Source organism: Peromyscus leucopus, chromosome 19, assembly GCF_004664715.2.
Source record: "Peromyscus leucopus breed LL Stock chromosome 19, UCI_PerLeu_2.1, whole genome shotgun sequence".
NCBI classification, from domain to species: Eukaryota; Metazoa; Chordata; class Mammalia; order Rodentia; family Cricetidae; genus Peromyscus; species Peromyscus leucopus.
Window position 1 is genome coordinate 10,529,042 of NC_051079.1, and position 25,441 is coordinate 10,554,482.

The 25,441-nt window shown below is 45.1% G+C and overlaps 1 protein-coding gene across 1 annotated transcript in view; it reads left to right on the plus strand.

Moving 5' to 3' along the window:
- The window catches only part of Dsg2 (desmoglein 2), a 46,853-nt gene continuing 21,412 nt past the window's right edge, over positions 1-25,441 (plus strand). The window contains exons 1-6 of the mRNA XM_028886544.2: positions 1-274; positions 17,133-17,168; positions 18,879-19,013; positions 23,106-23,267; positions 23,397-23,541; positions 24,682-24,848. Of these exons, the coding sequence (XP_028742377.1) occupies positions 227-274; positions 17,133-17,168; positions 18,879-19,013; positions 23,106-23,267; positions 23,397-23,541; positions 24,682-24,848 (693 nt within the window). The 5' untranslated portion in view covers positions 1-226. The remainder of the gene's footprint in view (positions 275-17,132; positions 17,169-18,878; positions 19,014-23,105; positions 23,268-23,396; positions 23,542-24,681; positions 24,849-25,441) is intronic.

Consider the following 25,441-nt stretch of genomic DNA (forward strand, 5'->3'; position numbering starts at 1 on the left):
CGTCACGGCCCCAGGTGCGGAGGGCGGGAACTGGCTCGCACCTCCCCGCGGAGCGCATTCCCCACCTCCAGGCTGCGGGCGGGCCCCCGGCTACCCTTTCTGACCCGGCCACACCTGGAACCGCACCCGGGGCAGGGCTGAGGCGCAGAGGGGCGGCCACAGGAGGGACCTGGCCAGGAGGATCCGCCGGCGAGGCCCGGAGGCGAGGGCGCGGCGGAGCGAGGCGATGGCGCGGAGCCCGGCCGGCCGGTGCGCCCTGCTGCTGCTGGCGGTGGTAAGTGCAGTGACCCCCCGCGCCCCAGCCGGGAACACCCCCGGTGTCCCCCGCGGTGGGACAGCGCTGGGCCCGACCTGCGACGAGCCAGGTGGCCAGAATTCACGCTCGATCACTCTCCCTTTGGCCGTCACACTCAGGCCCCAGTGACCTTTCCTAACTGTGATCTGTGGGTACGGTGAGCCCAGGGACATGGAAATCCCTTCTTGGGGGCACCCGACTTTGTTTGGAGCCTTCTGGACTAGGAAACATGGAGGCGGTGGGAAGTCCCACGCGCACCCTTTTGCAAGTTCGCTAAAGTTCCCGCAGTTTCCCAGTTCTCGCCGCTCCTGCTGATAACGTCAGTGAACCGGGAAACCAGGAAAGACCTGAGTTCCTAGAGTGAAAAATAGCAACTAAAAATGCCTTCTTTAAAAGTGTTGTTTACAGAGCTTAAAGTTTTATTGTTACAGGTGCTTTGGTCACTGGCCTGAACAGTTAGTACTTTCCCGGGATTAAACATATCTAATAGTTTTTGTAATTTAGAGGAAAATTGAAGCCACCATCATCAAATTGGGTTTTCAGAAATGGCCTTTTTAAAGACAAGGGCTCTCCGCCCTAGAGGCAAGGTTCAGACCCAAGGTGTATGGTTATGTTTGGTTTCTATGCTCAACTTGGATTTTAAATGGCTGTGGTCGTTCGTTCGTTTGTTAGCTAACAAAATTGCATATCATTTAGGAATGTCTGTGACTTTCAGAGATTTGCCAACTGGGTTTTAATCAAGTGTGGGATCATATCGAGGAGACTTCACAGATAGGTTGAGAGAGATTAGGTATACAAAATCATACCTCGTTTTCTTACATCATTTTTGTAATTTTAAGAGCAAGTATTTTCATCCTGTTGGAAATTCTTGCCTCTGAACAATGAATTTAGAGTAGTGGTGGAGGGAAGGGAGGAAGGGGGTTGTAGTAGTTAGTTAGTTAGTTAGTTAGTTAGTTAGTTAGTTAGTTAGAGACAGAGAGACAGAGAGAGAGAGATCCTGGAATGATGATAAGGGTGCAGAAAACAATAGTTTGGTTTGTTTGTCTTTTAAGGCAGACCAGAGAAAAGATGAGTAAATTCAATCCAAAGATTTCGATGAACTAACTTTCCATAGACAGCTTGGTAACGAGAAACTGCAGGCTGTAGGTACAGTCTGTTTTCATGCTGTTTGGTTTTGCTTTGCCTATGTTGTTGAGGTCATTTTTCATCAAATTTTTCTATGACATAATGTTGGGCTTTGTTTTTGGCCCAAGGAGTGACTTTATCCCTCACCTTGCTGCTTCCTAGCTAAGGGGAATTCCAAGCCAGCAGTTCCGGGCTCACCTGGAATGTTCAGTACAAATTCTCTCCCTATAAAGAAAAGAAAGTCTATGCAATGTCCACATGGTATAGCAAACAACCAGTTCATAGGCTTGCAAAGGAACGGGTAAGCTTAGACTTTCCATTTTAGCATTCTACATATTTTTACTTTATTAGACAGTGATGGGCTACTCCTTTGGAAAGAACAGAATTTTCCGACTAGTCTGTGTATTTCTAGAGTCGTTTTGTGCTATGAATCTGAAGGGTTGTGGTGACCTATGAAGAACAGTAGACAAACAAACAAAAAAGAACAGAAGGCATTTCGGCATTCTGTTCTCAGTTTATGTGAGGTTGTGGGAAGCAGAAGCTGTGGATCCTTCAAAGGAAGGAACGTAAGTTGTAGCCAGTTTGGTCAGTTCAGCTGCACACAACAGCATTTACTCTGGCCTGTTCCAGAAAAAAAAAAAAAAAAAAAGGACTAGAGAGAGCTCAGCTGGTGAAATGTTTACCCTTCAAGTAGGAGGTCCTGAGTTCAGTTCCCACAACCCATGTAAGAAATGCCTAGTGCAGAGGTGTACCCTTATAATCCCAGGCCTGAGGAGGCAGAGACAGGCAGACTCCCTGAGGCTTGATGGCTGGCTGGCCTAGCCTGCTTGGCAAGTTCCAGGTTTAGTGAAAGACCCTGTCTCCAAAGACAAAGTGGATGGCTCCTAAGGAATGACCCATGAGGTTAACCCCACACCTACACAAGTATATACATACACACACACACACACACACACACACACACACACACACACACACACACAACACATGTACGCACACGCACAGGCACCCACATAAAAAGGGATTTATTTCAGAACATTATAGTTTGAGTCCACCTGGGAAAAAGGATTGAAGAAACCTGCATTCATTTGAGCTGTTGGAATTTCAAAGTCACAGACCCAGCCACTAGTGAGCTGCTGCCTCACCTGTGAGCAGGGGCCAGAGCCACAGGGTCACTTCCACAGTCTAGAGAACACTGTGAGTGGAATGCGTAAGGAGATATTTGTCTGTGTCTTGCCTCCGGCCACCCGTGGATCTAGAGACTAGACAGCAAAGGATGAATAAGACTGCCACAAAACCCCACCTCATCCACACGTGTGCACCAGGGAAGCAGCAGACATGCAGCCTCCCTCAAGAGTACAGGTGGAGCGTCCTCGCCTAAAGTGCTCCGAGACCCTAGGCTTTCTGAGCATGGTGGAGCGCAAAAGGTTTGGGATTTCAGAGCATTTCAGACTGGGTTTTTGTATTGGAGATGCTTTGTCAAAAAAGTCTGCACATATATTGGCTTTGTTAAAAAAAAAAAAACTGAAATCTGATACATCTCTGGTCCCAAGCATTTCAGTCAGGCCCAGCTCAGAGTGGCTGAACCCACATGTTGAGCACTGAGCCTACCGAGGAGCCTTTAGTAGGCTTTGGCTTGCTCCTTCAGTAGCACACCACAAAGTAACTGTTGATTGTCACCCACATTTAGACCAACTCTGTCAAAATGACAGAGAGTTTCCTGAATAAAACCCAAGAGGCTTCCTCTTCAAGTGTTCGTCTGGGATCCCTCCATCATAAAGTTCTCCACAGATGGAATTCAGGTGGTGTCTAGAAATTGGGAACTTATTATGTACATATTCCCAAATTCGGGGACTTATGTACAAATGTACTCTTAAATGTGGGGACCCATGTACACCTGTATTCCCAAATGCAGGGACTTATGTGCACGTGTATTCCCACTATTCTCTAGCTGAGATTTCTCATTTGTCTAAGTTGTGACGAGGTGACCACATTAGCAGAACTCGTGGCGTTTTCACAGTATGGTTCCACATTTTAATGTATTAGTTATTTCAAAATACCATTTATTTTAAATATCACTAATAAACCCTAGCAGACTCTTTAAACTCATGTTTCAGTACCAAAGTATGTAAAATTACTATCACTTTTTTAAGTTTATAAATTCTAAATTAATTTTAATATACTTGGGCTTATAATGCAATATGTTGTACACATTTTAAAGCCATTCTAAAAGGGCAGACAGCTGTGGTTTCAGTAGGTGCCTCAGTTTTGCCTTAAGTGAGTTTGTGTTTTAAAAGTCAAACTCCATGTTATAGGTTCAAACCCAGCCTGTGTTCTGTGAGCTGATGTATTTAATAGCGTATTTGTTCACCAGGCATATAAGAAAGTACTGAAGCCGGGCGGTGGTGGCGCACGCCTTTAATCCCAGCACTTGGGAGGCAGAGGCAGGCAGATCTCTGTGAGTTTGAGGCCAGCCTGGGCTACCAAGTGAGTTCCAGGAGAGGCGCAAAGCTACACAGAGAAACCCTGTCTCAAAAAACCAAAAAAAAAAAAAAAGAAAGAAAGTACTGAAACTGGGTGGCCTAAAACAACAGGTGTTTACTGTGTCCCAGTTCTGGAGCTGGGAGACCCAGGATCAAGGTCGGCAGGGCCCTGTTCCCTGCGTCCCATCATGCCTCTTTCCAGCACTTGACAGCTGGCAGCCTGTCTTTGACACTCCATCACTCTGGTCCACCCATCCTCTCGTGGCAGTTTCTCTTTGTCACCTCTTGCTGTCTGAGGTCCCCCTCTGTGTGTCTGTGTCCAGGTTTTGAGAGAACACCAGTTGTCTTGAGTGAGGTCCAGCCTCAGGGGCTCAGCTCGGGGAAATCTGCATAGACCCTTGTTTCGAAATCGTTAGCATTTCAACATCTTCTTTTAGGGGATACAGTTTAACAAGTGGGCTCCACAAATTGCCAGCAATTAGATAATTATGCTTACACTATGCAACTAAATTGCACAGATTTGAGAATAAAGTACAAACTGCATAATGAACGTTGACTCTCACAAGGATGATCAGATACTCGTGAATTTCGAAAAGCACATCTCATGTGTTTCGGTTTCTAAAAATTAGTAAATGGGGAAACGCCAACAGTTTTTTTTTTTTTAATTATAAATTTAAGTCAAAATACTTTACCTGAAAAATGAGGCTATACCCGTCTAAATTCTCCCTTATGGTGAGGGATTCTTAAGCTGAACTCAAGTCTCTAAGGCTGGGGTCCAGAAAGATGTATTTACAGAAACCCCAGCTGATCCTAGTGTAAGAGAGAATTACTGTCTACATTACCAGTGCCCACACGGGGAACTGTTACACATTCGAGCCGGGTATGGTGGTACACATCCATAATCCCAGCACTTAAGAGGCCAAGGCAATAGAGTCATGAGTTCCAGGCTACCCTGGGCTACATTTTAAGTTCCAAACCATCCTAAACCAGTTCCAAACTACACAACTAAACTAGACCCTGTCTTAAAAAAAAAAGTCAGATGTAGATTGATTTTTTTCTTCAAAAATAGGTGTGTGTGTGTGTGTGTGTGTGTGTGTGCGTGTGTGAAAATGTATACCACACTGGAAGTCAGAGGACATCTTCAAGCCTTCTCTCCTTCTGCCATGTGTGGCGGGATCAAACTCAGAACCTTGGGCTTGTGTCAAACACCTGCTCCACCGCTGGACCATCATACTGGCCCCTGAGTTGACATTTTTTTTAAAAGGTCAAATTCTGTTAAAGATTAGCCCTTAGATATTTATTTATTTTGTGTGTGAGTGCTGTGTCTTCATGTATGTAAGCACACTACATGCTTACAGTGCTCACAGAGGCCAGAGCAGGGCTTCTCGTCCTCTGGGTCTGGAATTACAGACAGTTGTGAGGTACCACACTGTGCGCTGAGAGCCAAATCCGGGTCTTCCTTCCGCAAGAGCAGCAAGTGTTCTTAGCCACGGAGCCATTTCTCCAGCCCCCCCCCCGCCCCCAAATTAGAAGCCTCAGTTGAAAGCACAAATGAGCTATAGATGTAGGTAAGCCTCCTGTTAACCCAGCTTTTTCTCCACGGGTGCCACAAAGCTCAGCTGCTTTGGAGCACGTTTTAACCATATGTCTATGATGAGAGGCGTCTTCCCTGATCAGTTCATCCTAACATTTCCAAAGTATAGTTTGTACAACATTAAAACTATTTACTTCAAAACCCATTGGGCTTTTTTTATAGGTAAAGTTTGATAATTAGTATACAACTTGGGGTGCCAGGATGTATATCCCACTGTAATGGTAAGATGAGAAATGCCTGTAAGAAAAGCTATGTATAACCACTTGGTGCTAGGCAATGTGCTAGACACAAGAAGTCTATAGCAAACACAGGTCCTGCCCACATGATGCTCACAGTCTCATAAACGGCACAGTGAAATGACTTAATTTCCCACTGGATACAGATAAGAACATAGATTAACACAGGACAGAAGGAGCAACCAGCCCAGCCCTGGCTGTCCCAACCTAGATAGGAGAATAGTTATAAATTGATGAGATGGCAGAAAAAGGGAGAACATTGTAGGTTAAGAGGACTATGCACAGGCTCAAAGGCCTGTTCTGTGGAGGAGCTAGAAGAGTCCATGTTGCCTTAACATAGACTGTGAGGCTGAAGGATGTATAGGATATACGTAGGGTGGCCCCCAAGCTAACAGAAGAGATCGGAAAGACTCCTTGCTAATAGGTATTCTGGGGAGGCATGTTACTTAGCTTTATAGTACTGTGAGCACATGCCAACAGAGGCAACCTAAAGAAGGAATGATTTATTGTGGCTCTTCGCTCCAGAAAGTTCTGTCCATAACCACATCTTTCTGAGCAAACAGGATGACAGGACGGTCAGTGGGTGCCTCACGGGAAGACATCATGTGGGGCTAGAAGCTGGGGAGGGAGTAGCAGCAGCTGAGTGGATACAGCCCCGGGATCATACGAGAAAGAAGGTTGGGAAGCCAGCTGTGGCCAGGCTGGATATCACTGACCTGGACACCCCACTGCTGTTCCCTAATCAGTTTCCTCAGCATCAGCACCGTAGCTTAACATGGCCCCAATGTGTCTGAAAATCTAAGCCTTCCAGACACTCACCCTTAAGCCTTACTCCTCCTCTGCCTCCTTCCCATGCTGTCCCCATGCCAAGGGCATCCCCAAGGATGAGCCTCCACCCACCTGTCTCATTTCCATTATCCTAGGCTGCCCCTCTTTCCGTTTCTCCTGGGCTTATTCCTTGCATCTTCAAACTGTCTCCTGCCTGTGTGTTATACTTTAGAACAGAACCTTCAGAAGCACAGCAGCAAACTCCTCATTCGAAGCTGGAGGTGACTCATTCCTCACCATCAGCAAAGGTCCTTCACACTTTGTCTGATTTTCAGCCTGCCAGCGTCATATGGTGGGTGCTAGATGCCAGACACAGTGCTTACTGTGCACGAGTTCGAATCTCTGTCCTTGGATCTGTCTTCTGTCTACACAGACCCATTCTGCACCCTCTCCAAAGCCACGTCCGTTGCCACCTCCTCCCTCCCAGCAGGAAGTACCTTCTGCCTCTGTAGGTCCCACAGAACCCTGTTTGCAGATGGTTTTCACACAGTTAAGACTGTCTCCCTCTGTGGTGTGCACTTTCCCCCAGCTTTTAGTTCCAGTTAGCCATGGTCTATCATGCTAGAAAACTTTTAGATGAAGAGTTCAAGGTATAAACAATGTGTAAAATTGAAATACCTTTCATTGTTGTACATCATTGTGATCATTATTATAGCTGCTGTTCATCTCTTACTGTGCCTAACCTATAACTTTCTGACCATATGATTATGTCAGAAATAATCTCATAGCCACAGAGGTCAGGATTACCTGGGGTCTCAGGCATCCATGGCGCCTGTGACCTGTCCCTCTTGGGAGGAACAATGACTTCCTTTTTTCTCTCCTAACTAAACTGAGAGTCATTAGAGTGGCATCCTTGTTGCGTATGCCTAGAAACTCAGTAAATTCCTTGGACACAGAAATGGTCCTTCAAAATGAGTTCATTTCTTCCTGTGCTTGAGAAGCTAGCAAAGCAATCGGAATTTCCCTAAAGAATTTTCAAATAAAATTGGAGATTATTATGTTAAGCAAAATAGGCCAACTTCAGACGAAATTGCATGTTTCCTCTCACACATGGAATTGCTATTTAAATGATATTTATGTGGAACAATAAAAGTTTTCTGGGTTTATTTTTGGTGCTGTTTGTTTTTAAAAGAAAGCTAGCTGGGCGATGGTGGCTCACGCCTTTAATCCCAGCACTCAGGAGGCAGAGGCAGGTGGATATCTGTGAGTCCGAGGCCAGCCTGGGCTACAGAGTGAGTTCCAGGAAAGGCACAAAGCTACACAGAGAAACCCTGTCTTGAAAAAACCAAAAGCCAAAAACAACAACAACAAAAAGAGGGCTAGAAGAGGGAACGAAGAGGCATAAGCAAAGCAGGAAGGGAATCAAGAGAGTTTTGGGGTATGTGTCCTAGAGCAGACTCTAGGGCTGTTTGGAGGGAAGAGGAGGACAAACAAGGGGCCGGGACCATGGGGGGAGAAGGTAGACCAGAGTACAGTCATGTACATATTATAAAATGCCACCTGAGACCCATTACTCTGCATAATAACAGGGGAAGGGAGGCATAAATACTGAGTGCCCAGATAGATTGAATAGGAAATGCTGGACACCCACACACTTCACACTCATGAATTGTGCAGGTGCAAAACAGTCTTCTGGGTGCACTCACACTCTCCCGTGATCGCGAAGCTTACGGTGGGGAAGAGGAGTGTGGACAAGAGAGTGTGATAGTTGTACAGCTGTGTAGCATTCCCCATGTGCCAGGGCACGGAATTGCAAGATAATGTAAAGGAAAATTTACCTAATTGCATGGCTAGAATCTTGCAAACATGTTTGTGCAGCTCTCCAAGCCCTTCCATATCGCCAGTCCGCTGTTCTGGAGACCATTGTTGGGTCAGTTTCCAGGGGCTCCTGGAGTCGACCTTCCTGGCAGACCAGTGCCATCTAGTGGTGGGAAGAAGGCTGCAGTCTTAAACCTCGGTGATGAGGAAGATCCGTTTCCCTCGTTTTATTTTTATTTTAGTGTGTAGCTGTACATTTTCTCTGGTCCACCCAGCTCCCACAGCCGCTCGGACCAAAATAAACACATACTGGCTTATATTATTTTTAAACTATGGCCATGGCAGGCTTCTTGCTAGCTAGCTTTTATATCTTAAATTAACCCATTTCTATAAATCTATACTTTGCCACGTGGCTCGTGGCTGACTGGTATCTTTACATCTTGCTTCTCCTGGCGGCAGCTAGCAGCATCTCCTCTGCTCTCTTTTCTTCTCCTGTCTCTACAGGTGGAAAGTACCACCTAATCTTATTCTGCCTCACCATTGGCCAAACAGCTTTATCTATCAACCAATCAGAGCAATACATTTTCACAGCATACAGAATAACATCACCCATTATTAGTGTCATTTTCAGAAATAACTGTACTGCAACTTAAAAAAGAAGAAGAAAATAGAAACAGCCCAGAGTTTTCACTTGTCCAATAAAGCGGAGCACACTACACACTTTACCTTCTGTTTTGTCTGATTCCAAAGGCATTTGCGGCTGTTAGAGAAACGTGACAATAAAAATGATAATTTGTTTTTAATGATAAATGTCCAGGATTGGTGAAACTTGCTAATGTGAAAGAGAGATAGAAACCAGAGGGAAAATACCTTTTAAATCAGCCTTGGGAATGGAGAGATGGCTCAGCAGTTGAGAGTGTAGACTGCTCTTGAATGGGATCCTGTTAGGTCCTCACCACCACAGGACAGCTCACAACTGTCTATGACTCCAGCTTGAGTGGATCTGACACCTTCTGGTCTCCAGGGGCACCAGCACACCACACACACACACACAAACACACACACACACACACACACACACACACACACACACTTCTAAAGCTATGGCACATGATTAGCACTTAAAAGGTGAAGTCTTGTATAATTCACAGTGCTTGAATTTCATCATTTAGAAATCATGCCTGCACACAGCTCTCTTCATCAAAGGGTTCATTATCTGGTTTATAAATTGCCCAGGCTCAGGCTTTTGCTCTTTCCCTGGCTAGCCTGTGATTTTTAAGCAGTGGTTTTGGAAACTGGCCTTCAAGGCAGTGAAGCACCAGTGTTACCTGGAAAGTGAATAGAAATGCACGTTCCTGGGCCACACCCAGACCTATTGAACAGGAAGTCTAGGGTGGGGCCAGGCAGTCTTCATTGTAATTCTGATGCCACCCAAGTGTGAAAAACACTGTTCACACAGCTGTGTGGTGAAAAGTGAGAGTAGAAAGATTAAACATTATAAAAGCCTAACTTTGTTAGCCACTGTGATGTGTCTTAGAGAATAACCTAAGGATGCTAGTACAATCCCACAATGAATGAAAATGTATTTTTGACTTTTTTGAGGTTTCTGTTGGTTTGTCTAGGAACTGGCCATTGATGACACAGAACTTAACTGCATATAAAAATTCCTTACAGGATAGGATAGGGCAGGTTGGGTGTAGCGCAGTATGGCTCAATTCATGTTTCAAAATTCTGAGTCAGTAAAATGGCACCAAGCAGATGCCTTCCTGTTGGAGCCAACTTCAATGGGTGAGTCACAGTCGTTACATTGAGATAGCCTCGTATCTGAAGAGCAGGCAGGAGATTGTGACAATCATACACTTTGCTAGTCACCTGTTAAATATTCATCAGGTCCGAATGCAGAGCTCATAAATTAGAAAGTAGAGTTCAGAGTCCTCCTTCCTTTGCTATTGAGGATTTTTCAAAATTAGCAACTGAGAAGACCACAGTGTACACTTAAACTGACTATTGAGGGCCATGTACGTGTCTGGGTCATTTACAAGTTGACGTTTTAAATTGGATTATTTATTCATTTACTTAATTCATTTATTTACTGACTGACTTACTGAGATAGGGTCTTGCTGTATATCCTTGGCTAGCCTGAAACTCACTGTATATACTAGGCTAGCCTCAGACTCACAGAGATCTATCCACCTGCCTTAGCTTCCAGAGTGCTGGAGTGAAAGGCGTGTGTCTCTGTGCCTAATGGGATTTTTATTTATTTATTATGATTATTATTACCAGGAGCACACATGCAATAGCACACATGTGGAAATCAATACAACTTTATGGGATGAGTTCTCTCCTTCTACCTTTCCATGGGTTCCAGATATCGAATCTATATCAGCTGGCTTGCACAGCAAATGCCTTTACCCACTGAGCCATCAAAGTTGAGATTCTTTTAACTAGGTTGTAATATTTACCTATAAAGTAAGAACTACAAAGACTAACCCCATTCCATAAAAAAATTACTTAAGAACAAAAGATGGCAGCCAGGCAGTGGTAGCGCACGCCTTTAATCCCAGAACTCAGGAGTCAGAGGCAGGCCAATCTCTGTGAGTTCAAGGCCAACCTGGTCTACAGAGCAAGACCCAGGAAAGGCACCAAAACTACATAGAGAAACCCTGTCTTGAAAAACAAACAAACAAACAAAAGAACAAAGGATGGCATGTTAAATTCCATTATAAATCTGGTCCACATCAGACTTATCAGAGAAGTGCTTCAAAATCATGACACCATGATGACATCAAGTCCCAACCTCTGCCAGCCATGTAAGAGCCTATGGCCACACAAGCCCTGCCAAAACCTTCTTCAGAGCTATCCAAGGGTCACATCTCCAGCTCTGCTAATACAAACATGAAATCAGGACATGTGACCAGAAGAAATAAACAAGTGGCATCCAGTGCCTTCATTTTATCTCATCCTCTTTACTTGTTTCATCCAAAGTTGAACTCATTTTATGAACGGATTTGAGCAGAGCCAAGGATCCTCAGTCTAATGCCTTCTATATAGCCCAAGGGAGAAACAAAGAATTTTGGAACATTCTTCATGGTTAGACAGGTGGGTGAGAATGTTCTAAAATGGTCTTGGAAGTTAATAGGAGTTACTTTTCTCATTGTTATGACAAAATACACACACACACACACACACACACACACACACACACACACACTGTGTAGAAGGATGGAAGGGTTTACTCTAACTCACAGTTGGAGATCACAGCCCATCACAGTGGGGAAGTCCTGCTGGCAGGAATAGAGTGTGAGTCCTCTGGTGTCCGGAGCGTGAGTCCACTGGCCACATTGCAGGCAGAGGGGTGAATGCTGATGCTCACTTCCATTCTCCTGCTATTCAGTCTGGGACCCCAGCATATGAAATGCAGCCATTCAAAGGAAAGTAGATTATCCCATCCTAATTACCCAGTCTAGAAACTCAGACATTCCCAGAGGATCATCTTTAGATCCTGTCAAGCTGATGACATTAACCAATGCAGAGAGGGTCTGGAATTAAAGAACAATCAGCCATGCTGGGCCAACCCTGTGTAGAACCCAAAACTCTGCCACTGAGCACCGTTTGCCTTCTAAAGCATCTCTGCTAGCATGGAAATAACACACCACCACTGGGTCTTAAAATTGAAACATTTGCCTGCAAACCGTATGATGTCATTGTTTTTCTCTGTTGAGTAGTATTCCATTGTGTATATGTGCCACAATTTATTTATCCATTCTTCAGTTGAAGGGCATCTAGGTTGTTTCCAGGTTTTGGCTATTACAAACAATGCTGATATGAACATAGCTGAGCAAGTGCTCTTGTGGTATGATTGAGCATTTCTTGGGTATATGCCCAGGAGTGGTATAGCTGGATCTTGGGGGAGATTGACTCCCAATTTTCTAAGAAAGTGCCATATTGATTTCCAAAGTGGTTGTACAAGCTTGCATTCCCACCAGCTGTGGAGGAGAGTTCCCCTAGTTCCACATCCTCTCCAGCATAAAGTGTCTTCAGTGTTTTTGATCTTAGCCACTCTGACAGGCGTAAGGTGGTATCTCAGAGTTGTTTTGATTTGCATTTCCCTGATGATTAGGGATGTTGAGCAATTCCTTAAATGTCTTTCAGCCATTTGAGTTTCCTCTGTTGAAAATTCTCTGTTTAGTTCTAAAGCCCATTTCTCAATTGGACTGTTGGTCGTTTTGACGTCTAATTTCTTGAGTTCCTTATATATTCTGGATATCAGTCCTCTGTCAGATGTGGGGTTGGTGAAGATCTTTTCCCATTCTGTAGGCTGTCGCTTTGCCTTGTTGACTGTATCCTTTGCTCTACAAAAGCTTCTCAGTTTCAAGAGGTCCCATTGATTGATTGTTTGTCTCAGTGTCTGCGAAAGATACCCCCCCACACACTGCAAAAGACTGCTGGCAATGGTCGAGAGACGGCAGGAACTGACCTACTCTGGTGATGGGATGGCCAGACACCCTGATAGTTGTACCATAAACCCCATCCAAGGACTGAGGAATCTGGATGCAGACATCCACGGCTGGGCCCCTGGTGGAGCACTGGGAGTCTAATTAGTGAGAAAGAAGAGGGTTTATATGAGCGAGAATTGTTGAAGCCAAGGTTGGATAAAGCACAGGGACAAATAACCAAATGAATGGAAGCACAGGATCTTGAACCAAAGGCTGAGGGGCCCCCAACTGGATCAGGCCCCTGAATGGGTGAGACAGTCATTTGGCTTGATCTGTTTGGGAGGCAGCTGTGTGTTGGTGCTGGGTCCTGGGCTCGCTGCATGAGTTGGCTGTTTGAATCCTGGACTTATGCAGGGACGCTTGGCTCGGTCTGGGAGGGGGGGACTGGACCTGCCTGGACTGAGTCTACCAGGTCGATCCCGGTCCTCGGGGGAGACCTTGATCTGGAGGAGGTGGGAATGGGGGTGGGCTGGGGGGGGGAGGGGGCGAGGGGGAGAGCAGGGGAATCTGTGGCTATTATGTTGAACTGAATGGTGTTGTAAAATAAAATTTAAAAAAAATTGAAACAGAATTTGAAATGACTTCCTGTAGCTCTGTATTCAGTAGAAGATACTAGTTTGAGATATTGAAGTTCGATGGTCACCTCACCGTAGAATTGTAGGCCCACAGGAGGAGGTTCAAGGTCACCTGGTGTAGAGCAAAATTTCAGAGAACTTGTCGGCCAGGAGGATCTGTCAGCCAGCCACACCCAGTCCTCCGGAGTGCCCTGATGGCATTCATCAAAATAACCTCAGAGCAGGAAGCTTTTTCTAAAGTTGCTGGCCTTGAGAACAAAACGTACACTGGCAACATTTTTCAGGGCTCTTTGGCCTTCCTCACTACTGAAGTTTTTGTTTGGGCTGGTTGGTTTTGGTTATTGCCTGTTGTCAGGAAGGCCAAGTTTTACGTGAGGCACAAGATCCAACAGTAGAAACATTTAAACTTTTATGGAGTGAGGAAGCTTTTGAAGGATTTTTCTGGTTCATCTAAAAACATTAGTTGGCTGAGTACATAGAAGCCTACTTTTCCCATCCAGGCATTGCATGTGACATTTCTCTGTCATCAAGTTCCTCATAAGAAAAAAAAGTGAGTCATGGCGGCCCTCCCCTGAGATGCCTGTTCCCATACTTGAGTAAGTCTTCTGTTGCCTGCTAATCTGTATTTCTAAGCAAACACCTAGGAAACAGGTTTCAATAAGTCACTAAAGATACTCATGAGATGCATTTACTTTTTACTAGAGGGTAATAAATCACTTCCTTTTAACAAAGTAAAATATATGCTATTTGGTTAGAATAATAATATGAAAGTAAAACATAATTACACCTTTTTGCTGGAGCCAATAAGATTTTAGACAAGACAGAGAATGGGAAACTGAGGAGATGAGTACTTGTTGCTCTTGCAGAGAACCTGAGTTCAGTTTCCAGCACTACCTGTAACTCCTACTCCGAGGGACTCGAACACTTTCTTCTGGCCTCCAGGCACCACACACACACACACACACACACACACACACACACACACACACACACACACACACACCAAATAAATAAATAAATATATAAACAAACAAATAAATACCTGAACATTTTTAAGAATGAAAATGGTAATTAGTCCATGCAGCCATCAAAGAGAAAGCAGATAATTGGCTGAGGCTGCTGTATTAGTTACTTTTCTATGCAAAGACATCAAGACCAAGGCAACTTAGAGAAAAAAATTCTCCTGGGACTCATAGGCTAGAATCCATGATGGCAGAGTGGAGGCAGGTGTCGGGTGACTATAACAACAGCTCATAGCTTATATCTCAAACCTCAGAGAGCTAACTCAAATTGGCACGTGCCTTTTGGAACCCCAAAGCCTGTCCCCCAGCAACATACTTCCCCCACCAAAGCCACACCTCCTAATCTACCCCAACAGCCACCAACCAGAGACCAAGGGCTCGAATGCCGGACACTTACGGCAGACATCTCACCATAGTTCCTACCTGCCCAGAGGCTCACCTTAGAGCTGCACGTCAGTCTGAATTTCTTATAGATGGGGCAAGAGGGCAAAAAGAGGGTTAAGTGTCCCCTCAAAGAGCAGACGCCCCGGGAAGCCTTGACGGGAATATGAAGGCCGTCGAGAGCATACATTTTCAGAGAAAGCCTTGACTCCCACTTTGTGTGGATTCCATGGATCTGTGTTTGCACAGGGAAAGGCAAACATGTCTGCGGAAATTCAAGCTGAAGACGCGTTACAGTAACTCACACATAAAAGGGAAGTGGAGAAGTAAAGCCGATTGATGCAGACTATTTCCAGTTTAGAGTTAGAAGGATTCAAAGCAGAAGAGTTCAGTGTTAGCAGAAGCAAACTAAGAAAGACCCAGATAAGTTTGGCTAGAAAGTGCAAACAGAATGAACATGTTTAATCAGCCTTAGAAAATGGTGGACGGTCAGCCAGATGACCAAGATTCTTGAGACAATGAATGGAAAAGCTAGAGTTGAAACCAAAGTGTACACTTGGTGGTTAAATGTGGCAAGTCCTCAGGACATCTCTCACCTGGGGCAAGAGGAGGGGACGGTTTATTATGAAGATATAATCTCAGGTAACACGTGACCTCACTGTGTAGCAGTGAGTCTGTCCGGAAGTCAGTGTGACTCGCGGGTTTTGGGGTTTGAGATGCCGGTCAATGGTGGGGATACGGTGAGGGAGGACAAAGCCACATGGCTGTCATAGGTGGTCTGACTGGAGCACACTTTTGCGGGTGGAAACAATGCTGATGGATGGGCTTCCTAACAGCAGGTGTCAGGCTGAGCCACCCTGAGCAAATGAAAGTGAGATCACTTCCGTGGAGAAACGAAGGATTGGCCGTTAAAGGTCTGTGCCGGCATAAGCTCCTCTCGCTGTGTGGCCAGCGCAGAGAGAGAAGCCAGAACCGTAACAATGGGTGACCAGAGTTGGAGAGAATGTGAGGCATGAATAACAGAGGACTGAGGAAACAAGTCTCCCTGGCTGTCATTGGTGACATCGTGGGGACGGCTGGCAATGGCCAGCAGGTCTCCAGTGATAAAAATGTTTTCATTCTGTACTGTCTGAACAGTAAGTAGCTACTGTGGCTATTGTGACCACCGAGCAACTAAATCTCTGACTCCAAACGTTTTCATCCTTATGTAAATGTGAGAGGCAGTGCTAGTCTAGATAAAGCTCAGGAGAAAATATGAGACCCGAAGAAGACTGACGGACTGCAAAGGAATTGCACCAAAAATCAGAAGTACGAAGGGGTTAGGGAGCAGGTTGAGACTAAGCCTGGCTGGACTTAAAACAGTTCTGTGTTGTGGTGACATCCAGATGGTAACAGTGCCTGTGAGTGAAGGGAGCTGAAGGTGAGCTAGAGGTCAGATTGCAGGGGGCAGTGTGTGTGAGTGCATGTGCAGCCGGGGGATGATGGGGATTCCCCGGGAGACTCACCACTTACCCACAGCCCTGAAGAAAGGTACCCAGGCCCCAGCATGAGATAAAAGCTACCGGGTGAGGAGAAAACAGTCAGAAGGTCTGAGGCTTCAGGAAGCGAATAATTTTGTTTGTAATTTGTGTTTATTTGTTTATTGTGCATGTGAGTATAGAGGACAACTTTTGGGAGTGAGCTCTCACCTCGCTGAGGGGGTTTCTCTTACTGTTTCTACCGTGACAGACTGGCACCCAGCTTCTGGTGATCCTCCTGCCTCTGTAGGGTGCTGGCCTTACAGGTGTGCACCACTGCAGACTTGGCCGTCAGGCTTGCACAGCTCATGCCTTTACCCCTGAGCCACATCCCCAGACCTGTTTTGTTCATTAAAATACTAGTTATTCTCAGGACCAGCAAGAGGGTCCAACAGGTAAAGGCACTTGCTGCCAAGCCTGAGGACTGAGATCAATCCCCAGAACCTACGTGTGGAAAGACAGAGCTTCTTAGGTTGTTCTCTGATCTCAACATACACCCTGTGACACATGCATGCCTTCCCATATATACATATATGTATATAAATAATACATATGTACATACACATACTATATATATAGTATATGTGTGTATTTATAATATATGTGGTATATATATATATATATATATACTATATAGTGTATACATGCATGTGTGTGCACGCGTGTTCTCTGAAGCAGACTTTGTGGACCAAGGAAAGGTAGATTCAACCCTCTGAATCTGGTTTTTGGCAGAAAAGGGGGAACACTATAATTTGTTTCTTTTCCCAGAGGATGACAATGATAATTACTCTTATTTTTAATAGCTATAATTTTATTTTACAGGTCTGCTTGGACTTTGGAAATGGACTTCACTTAGAGGTAAGGAACTAAGGGGAATTAATCCCATTTTGGGGACCCAGGGCCTTAGTTTTCTGGCAAGCAGTTTGGCTCTGCTTTTCTAGATTGGAAATCTACACTGCCTTAGACTTGGACCTTCTCATTCAAACAAGCACAGAGGAACCCACATCAAAGAATGCTCAGTTCCACATTTTATTAAAAAAAAAAAAAAAAAAAAAAAAAAAAAAGACCTCTCCAGGCATGGAAGAACATTGCCAGGCATGGAAGAGCACATGTCTTTGGTCCTAGCACTCATGAGGCAGAGGCAGGTGGGAGGCAGGTGGGTCTCTGTTGGTGACCAGCCTGCTCTACATAGTGAGATGAAAACCCTTTACCCATGGCTGTGAACTGTGAGGCCATGGAGATCATGGGAGGTTTTCCTTGAGACATTAATAAGGAATGAGTAAAGATTAGGATTTCTGCAGTTTTATGTTGTAAGTTTTAATGTTCTCATCTGTTTCTTTAGACAGAGAGAAAGTGAGCATGAAGTTGTGTGAGAAGGATATGGGAGGAGGGGAGGGAAACATGACCGAAATATAATTGCATGAGAATTTTTTATTGAAAAATGTTTTAAGTCATAATTCACATTTTATTAAAAATTTTATAATAAAAATAAAGAAAAATGAGAGGCAGTGTAAACATTTTAAAATAAAACACATGATTATTTAGAGCAACAAAATGGGTAGAACGAAGAGATAAACCTGGTGCGGAATTATTCTGTACTAAGTCAACTACACTGAAATTTTCCTTGGATAAAAAATCCCTACAGGCCAACAAGATGGCCCAGCAGGTAAACTCACCTGCTGTCAAGCCTGAGGACCTGAGTTCGATCCCCAAGAACATGGAGGAAGGAGAGAACTGACTCCTGCAAGTTGTCCTCTGACCTCCACGAGGCACACATGTGCGCGCACACACACACACACACACACACACACACACGCACGCACGCACGCACGCACGCACGCACGCACACACACACACACACACACACTTACACACTAAATAAGTAAATACTTAGAACTATATAAAATCTCCCTATAAAACCTAACTGAAAATATGTAAAATAATTTTCCCATGTCGAGTTTTAAAACACAAGAAAAGGGCAAACTTAATGACTCACCAGTTGGTAGGGGTGGGAAGCCGGAGCTAAACCAGAGCCTAGGCTAGCCTCAGATTTAGAACCCCGCCTCTGCTTCTCAAGTGCTGGATTACAGCATGTCTGACCTTGCCTGCTGGGGTCAAATTTCTATCAACCATTTCTGAAGAGAAAGTCCTAAAACACAAAGTCATGTATTTTCAACCCAAAAGTCATCACAGAAAGTGGAACTCAGTTGTCAGCCAGAAAGAAAGGAAGCCCTTGGCATAGTATCACTTCTAATCGTAAGGGGCCAGCTCGTTTGTTGGTCTTTTGTGGAGCTCGCTTTGGAAACCTTCTCTTACTATGGAAAGCAGACCCTGCCACTTTACCAGCTGGGAGGCCTCTCTCCTGTGCCTACAGAGTTTGCTAGAATTTTCTCTATGGAAGTGAAGCTTGTTAAAAAAATACAAGACGTATCTTAAGTTTTGCACGATTTTGTTTTTAATCGATTAGGATTACTTTAATGAATACATTAAACTATGCACTGTTTTTAAGTTTAGTGAATTGCAGAATGTCCGTGGGGATGTAGTGATTGAAGGTAACCTTGTTAACAGGTTTTCAGCGCAAGAAGAGGAGACAAACTGCTCCCTAAGCACACCCACTTGGTGCGGCAAAAGCGTGCCTGGATCACCGCCCCTGTGGCTCTGCGCGAGGGAGAGGACCTTTCCAGAAAGAACCCAATTGCCAAGGTACCAGCTACAGAGCAATATGTAGCTGTGTGTGTGTGTGTGTGTGTGTGTGTGTGTGTGTGTGCTGGTGGTGGTGTGTGTGTGTGTGCTGGTGGTGTGTGTGTGTGTGTATGGTGGTGGTGGTGTGTGTGTGTGTGTGTGTGTGTGTGTGTATGGTGGTGGTGGTGTGTGTGTGTGTGTGTGTGTGTGCTGGTGGTGTGTGTGTGTGTGTGCTGGTGGTGTGTGTGTGTGTGTGTGGTGGTGTGGTGATGGTGTGTGTGTGTGTGTGTGTGGTGGTGTGTGTGTGGTGGTGGTGGTGTGTGTGTGTGTGGTGGTGGTGTGTGTATGGTGGTGGTGGTGTGTGTATGTGTGTGTGTGTGTGTGGGTGGTGGTGTGTGTGTGTGTGTGTGTGTGTGTGTGTGTGTGTGTGCTGGTGGTGTGTGTGTGTGTGTGGTGGTGGTGTGTGTGTGTGCTGGTGGTGTGTGTGTGTGTGTGCTGGTGGTGTGTGTGTGTGTGTGTGGTGGTGGTGTGTGTGTGTGTGTGTGTGGTGGGGGTGGGGGGGGTGGTGGTGGTGGTGGTGATGGTGTGTGTGTGTGTGTGTGTGTGTGTGTATGTGTGTGTGTGTGGTGGTGATGGTGTGTGTGTGTGTATGTGTGTGTGTGTGGTGGTGGTGGTGGTGGTGATATGTGGGGCAGGGAGTTAAGGCTGTGGTGTATGAAAATTACTCTGTCCACTTTCCAATATAAGGAAAATTAGGTACTGTACTTACCGGGTATGTTTGAAAGTGACCAGAACTTGCCTTGCAGACAATGCAACATCAATAACACTCAAATACATAATCTGAGGATTTGATTCAGCCACAACTCAGGGAATCTGGCGTTGGGTCAGCCTTAGTCTAATACACAACCTCACAATATTCATAAAAGGATAATATCATGAAAAAACAGCAGCTGCCAGGAACTGAGGTCTGAGAGGGAGAATGACTGTGACATGTGTCCTTCTTGGCTTGGGACAGCCCTGCATGCCTGTTTTCTGCAGTGATTGACAGCTGCCCTTTTCCACAAAAGGAATCCAATTTTCAGATAAAGTTCATGGCAGTCCCAGCCTGGGGCACTCTAATCCCAAAGTTAAGTTAGCTGTACAAACCTGAACACGCAACCCCTCTGGCTAGTCTCCTTAAAGCTGTTCTTGTTCTGCCCACTTCTGAGACTGGCACTGTCACTCTAGTTCTTTTTTTTCCACTGTTTTTATTTACTACTTTACATTGGTTGTGTGGGGAAGCTCCACAGCCATCTAAGGTCAGAGGACGACTTCTGAGAGTCTGTCCTCTCCGCCTGCCGTGTGTTCCAGGCACTGAACGCAGGTCATCAGACTTGACAGCTGCGCCTTTACCCACAAGCCGTCTTGCTGAAGCTCCTCTGTATTTAATAGTTTTCCACATTTGGGAGTGTTTGTTATTTCACTCCCTGCTACCCTCCGGCTCCCCTTCCCTTCTCTTTCCTCCTACATTGTCCCCGGTGACCTATACCATTAGAAGATGACACCATCTTTTCCAGCAACCGTGAACAGCCCTGCCTCCTCAGGAGGGGTGGGACTCACGGGTCCCCGCTCCTAGCCGCGATGGGAAGTTGGAGGCCCCCTACCTAGGTTGCAGGTTGAAAATCTAGCTGTTACTATCAGTTTTGCCCCCACATTGCGACACAAACTTTTCTTCGGTCCCACCGCTAAAGTCCCTGTCACCTCCACCTCCCGCCTGGTCTCCCTGATTTCACTCTTGCCAGAGCCTCACCCACCTGACATCCACTCTCTGGAATTAGCAAGAGCAAACTTCTGAAGACAAACCCAAGCATGTCCACCCTATTACTGAGGCCCTGAAATCAGCTAAGGGAAGGGCAGAGAGGAAGAATGCCCCTACACGGTCAGTGGGAGCTCATGTGATTGTTGGCCTTGGCCTCTCTCCATCCTGGATTTCTATCCCCTCCTTCACTGCATCTACTGAACCTGCCACAGTTCACTCCAGCCTTCCACCCTCGGCCCTTGCTGGTGTCTCTTCCCGGAGTCTGTTCCCCACAGGGATTTTTGGCACATGACTTCATCACGTCCCTGTTGAAATGTCTCCTTCTCTCCACCTCACTCTTTTTCTCTGTCCTCAGATCCTGTCTGAGTCTGGCGTACAGCATATTTGTGCTAGACGTTGGTCAGGCGCTGCTTGCTTGTTACCCGCATCATTAGCACAGAGGCTCCATGCGAGCCTCAGTCCTTAGGGCTGTCAGTCCTGCCTGTGCTCTGGCCTGAGCAGTGGGTGTCCCATGAACATCGGCATAAATGTTATGCTCGCCTGCATCCAAGCTTGATCTTCAACTCTCCAATCTTATACGAAAAGGGCTTCCAAAAGAGGAGTTCAGTTATAGACTCAAAGACAATAGTTTCCTTTTTCTAGCATCCTGCTGTATTTATTTTTATTTATTTTTTAAACATTGCTTTTGACTTTTAATTTTATTGTGTACGTGTGTTTTCACATACACAGTATGTGTCAGATCCCCTGAAACTGGAGCTACAGACAGTTGTGAGCTATGACGTGGGTGCTGGGAACCCAACCCAGGTCCTCTGCAAGAGCAGCCAGAGTGCTGTTTACCATTGAACCATCTCTCCAGCCCCACCGCACTGGTTTATAAAAGCCTTCTAAAATCTAGACTTCCACTGTCTTTCACTGGCCTCACAAAGCGGCATGTGTACCACAGGCAACTGAGTGTTTTGTTTGGACTTTGCTCAGCTTTGGTTTTGTTTCTGATTTTTGTATCTCAGTCATTCATACTGTCTGTCAATAGGTTTCCATAACACTGACTCTTGAGTCCAACTGGTGTTCTCTGTTCTTATTCATTTTAATTATACAAGTTGCTAAAAGGAAAATTTTCACAAAAACCGAAGGGCTGGTTTCACATGCTGCTCTTGCCGAGGGCCTGAGTTTGGTTCCCAGCACCTCGTGAGGCTCACAAGCACCCATAACTACAGCTCCAGGAGATGTGGCGCCTCCCTCTGGCCTCTGCAGGCCTCGACCGTCACATGCACAAACTCTTCCATCCCCATCTCACTACATACATGTACATAATTAAAAATAAAATACATCTTTCAAAATACTTTACACAGAAGGCAAAATACCTCAGGAAATTATCCACACTTTCCAAACTCCCCACCTAAAATCAGTACTCACGACAGGCCCACTCCAGCATATGTTGGAAAACTGTGGGAAGAATGTGTCATTAATCCTAAGCTTTGAGTACAGAGAGCTGGTCGGGCAGGTAGAGATTTATGTCTTCAGTGATATGTGACGACAAACTACAGAAATTGAGAAGCCTGGGGGAGGGACACAGGGAAACACAGCTAATGAAAACATAGGTAGGAATAAGATCGCTTATGGAGAAAAACGAGGACAACCGCAGGGCACCCAGCAGGTTAGAAACAGTATTGATTTGCCAAAGTATTTATTCCAAGCAGAAAAAGTGCTTAAGTGTATTCACCCCTGTCTGGGAAGATGCTCTATTCATACCTTTCAGGCAAGTGGATGGATTTATGAAAGTAGTTTTTGATTCTGGAGTTCTTACTGTATGTAGCAAATTTAAAGCATCCTCCCCCTGAGTTGGGTATGGTGGCACATGCCTAGAATCTCAGTTCTTAGGAGATAAATGCAGGAGGATCAGGAGTTCAAGGTCATCTTCGGCTGCATATCAAGTTGGAGGCTAGCCTGGACTATCTCATTAAGCCTACTTCCGGTGAGTGTAGCTCAGTAAGAGCTCTCTGTAAGCATGCATAAGTCACTGGTTTCTACCCTAGTACACCAAAGAAAAAAGAAAAAAAATCTACTGCCCCTCCAAGATGTACCCCAGCTATAACTCAACTCCACAATAGTCACAAAAGGTGAGCACTGTCCTACTCTCCATTTCACAGAGAGAACTGAACCCAGGGAGGCCGAGCAAATGACCAGTGTCACTACGTGTCCCAGGCCACCTGCCTCCTGTCTATATCATGACACCTTGAAAAGGACATTGTCATTAAACTGTTTTATAAATTATAAAGGTTTTAACTTGAGACATTCCTCTTTTCTTTTTATGTTAGATACATTCTGACCTTGCGGAAGAACAGGGAATAAAAATCACCTATAAATACACTGGGAAGGGAATTACACAGCCACCCTTTGGTATATTCGTCTTTGATAAAAACACAGGAGACCTGAACATTACCAGCATTCTTGACCGGGAAGAAACGCCATATTTTCTGGTAAGAAGGAACAATTTTACCTTTATTTGTAGTTCTTCTTTGATTACAGTTATGACTTGTTTTGTGTTTATGCTATAGCAATTGATTTAGTTTAGCTTAAAATCTGTCATTGTTCCTGTCACAACTCAGCTGACTGGCTATGCACTGGACTCTAGAGGAAACAACCTGGAGAAACCCTTAGAACTACGCATTAAAGTTCTCGACATCAACGACAACGAACCAGTGTTCGCGCAGGATGTCTTTGCTGGGTCTGTTGAAGAATTGAGTGCTGCACGTAAGAACGTACTGCTTTTTTAATTCTACGTGTTTGCGTCTGTGTGCTTGTCTGTATGTGCACCACCTGTGGGCAGGAGTCTGTGGAGGCCAGGAGGGGGTGGGTGCCAGATCCCCTGGAACTGGAGTCAAGGCAGTTGTAAACTACCTGATGTGGATGCCAGGAACTGAACCTGAGTTCTCTCCAAGAGCAGCCAGTGCTGTTAACCACTAAGCCATCTCTCCAGGCCTAGACCCAAATATATTTCCTTTTTATTGTGGGGGGTGGGGGCGGGTATGTACAACCAAGGTCATTTGTCCTCCATATATAAAAACACAAAATTCTATCTTTTAATAAAACTTGAGTATTACTCATAGGAAGAATGATAATAAACCCCTCACTCCAGGTTCAGACCTCTTTTATTACTGTAAATTTAAAGGGCCTTAAGGATCTTGGTCTTTTAGAAAAAAATGATAGATTAGATTGACACAACAGATAAGGTCTCCATAGCAACTCTTCAAGCCTGCCCTGTAAGGGGAAGTTGGCTGCAGACACTGTGTAAATTGGACAGGGTTGTGTTCTAGTAAAATTTTATGAGCAAAAACAAGCAGCCACCTGACTTTGGGCTACTGTGGGGTGTCTGTCGTTGGTCTGTGGTTTGTATTATTTTCACTATAAGGTCTGCTGATGACATTGTTCAATGCACTGCTCTCCCTAAGACCCAAAGGAGAGATTTCTCTTTAATAGTTGTATTAATCCTAATCTATTTGCATCTGAATAAGCATCCAGGGTCACGAGTAGTTCTCAGTCTTGGCTATTAGATTAAGTGTGTGGCCCTCATGCAGCAATTTTTCAAAACTTTCCTAGTATTCTGTGTGTAGACATACATGCCTGTGCACAAGTTCCATGGCACATGTGTGGAGTGAGAGAACAGCCTGTGAGGGTCAGTTCTCTCCTTCCATCATGTGACCCCAAGGGTTGATCTCAGTTCGTCAGGCTTGGCAACAAATGCCTTCAGCCCTGAGACATCTCTCTGTCCCCATCCAATTAAATTTCCGATAGTGATATAGTGTAATTCTGATAAGAACCCAGATCCTTATAGGGAACGGCTGAAAGAATTTGCAAGTACCCTTACCTCAACACCTTTATTCCTAATGCCAGATACACTTGTGATGAAAATCGTCGCCACAGATGCAGATGAGCCCAATACCCTGAATTCTAAAATCTCCTACAGAATTGTCTCTCAGGAGCCTGCAAATAGTCCCATGTTCTACCTAAATAAAGACACAGGGGAGATTTATACAAGCAGTTTTACTTTGGACAGAGAGGTAAGTTAATGTTATATGCCACCTTCTTTTTTTTACACTCTCTCCTTTTTAGTTTCTCCACTCTGTTTGGTTTTCTAATTTTTATTTTTTCTGCATTCCTCACTCATGGAATAACTCTAAGAATTATCATGTAGGGATGTGCTGCCCAATATGGTAGTTAGTAGTCACGTGTGGCTGTTGAGCTCTTGGAATGTGACCAGTCCAGATTGAGGTGTGTGGTATTCATATTGAAATGGGTAAAATAAGCACCAGATCGGGAAAACTTAGCATGAAGGCTAAAAAATTTTACCATGTGACTCAGACATTGAGCACAGCTGCACTCCCAGCCCTCAGAAGAAAGAGGCAGAAAAGCTCCACAAGTTCAAAGCCAGCCTGTTCTACATAGGGAACTCCAAGTTATCCTGAGCCACATTGTGAAACTCAGATTCTCAGACAGTGCCTGGCATGATAGCACAGGCCTTTAATCCCAGCCCTCAGGAGGCAAAGGCTAGTGGATCTCGGTGAGTTTGAGGCCACCTGGTTTCCATAAGAGAATTCCAAGCCAGCCGGGGCTGCATAGTGAGACTTGGTGTCAAAACAAAAAGCGAAATTAA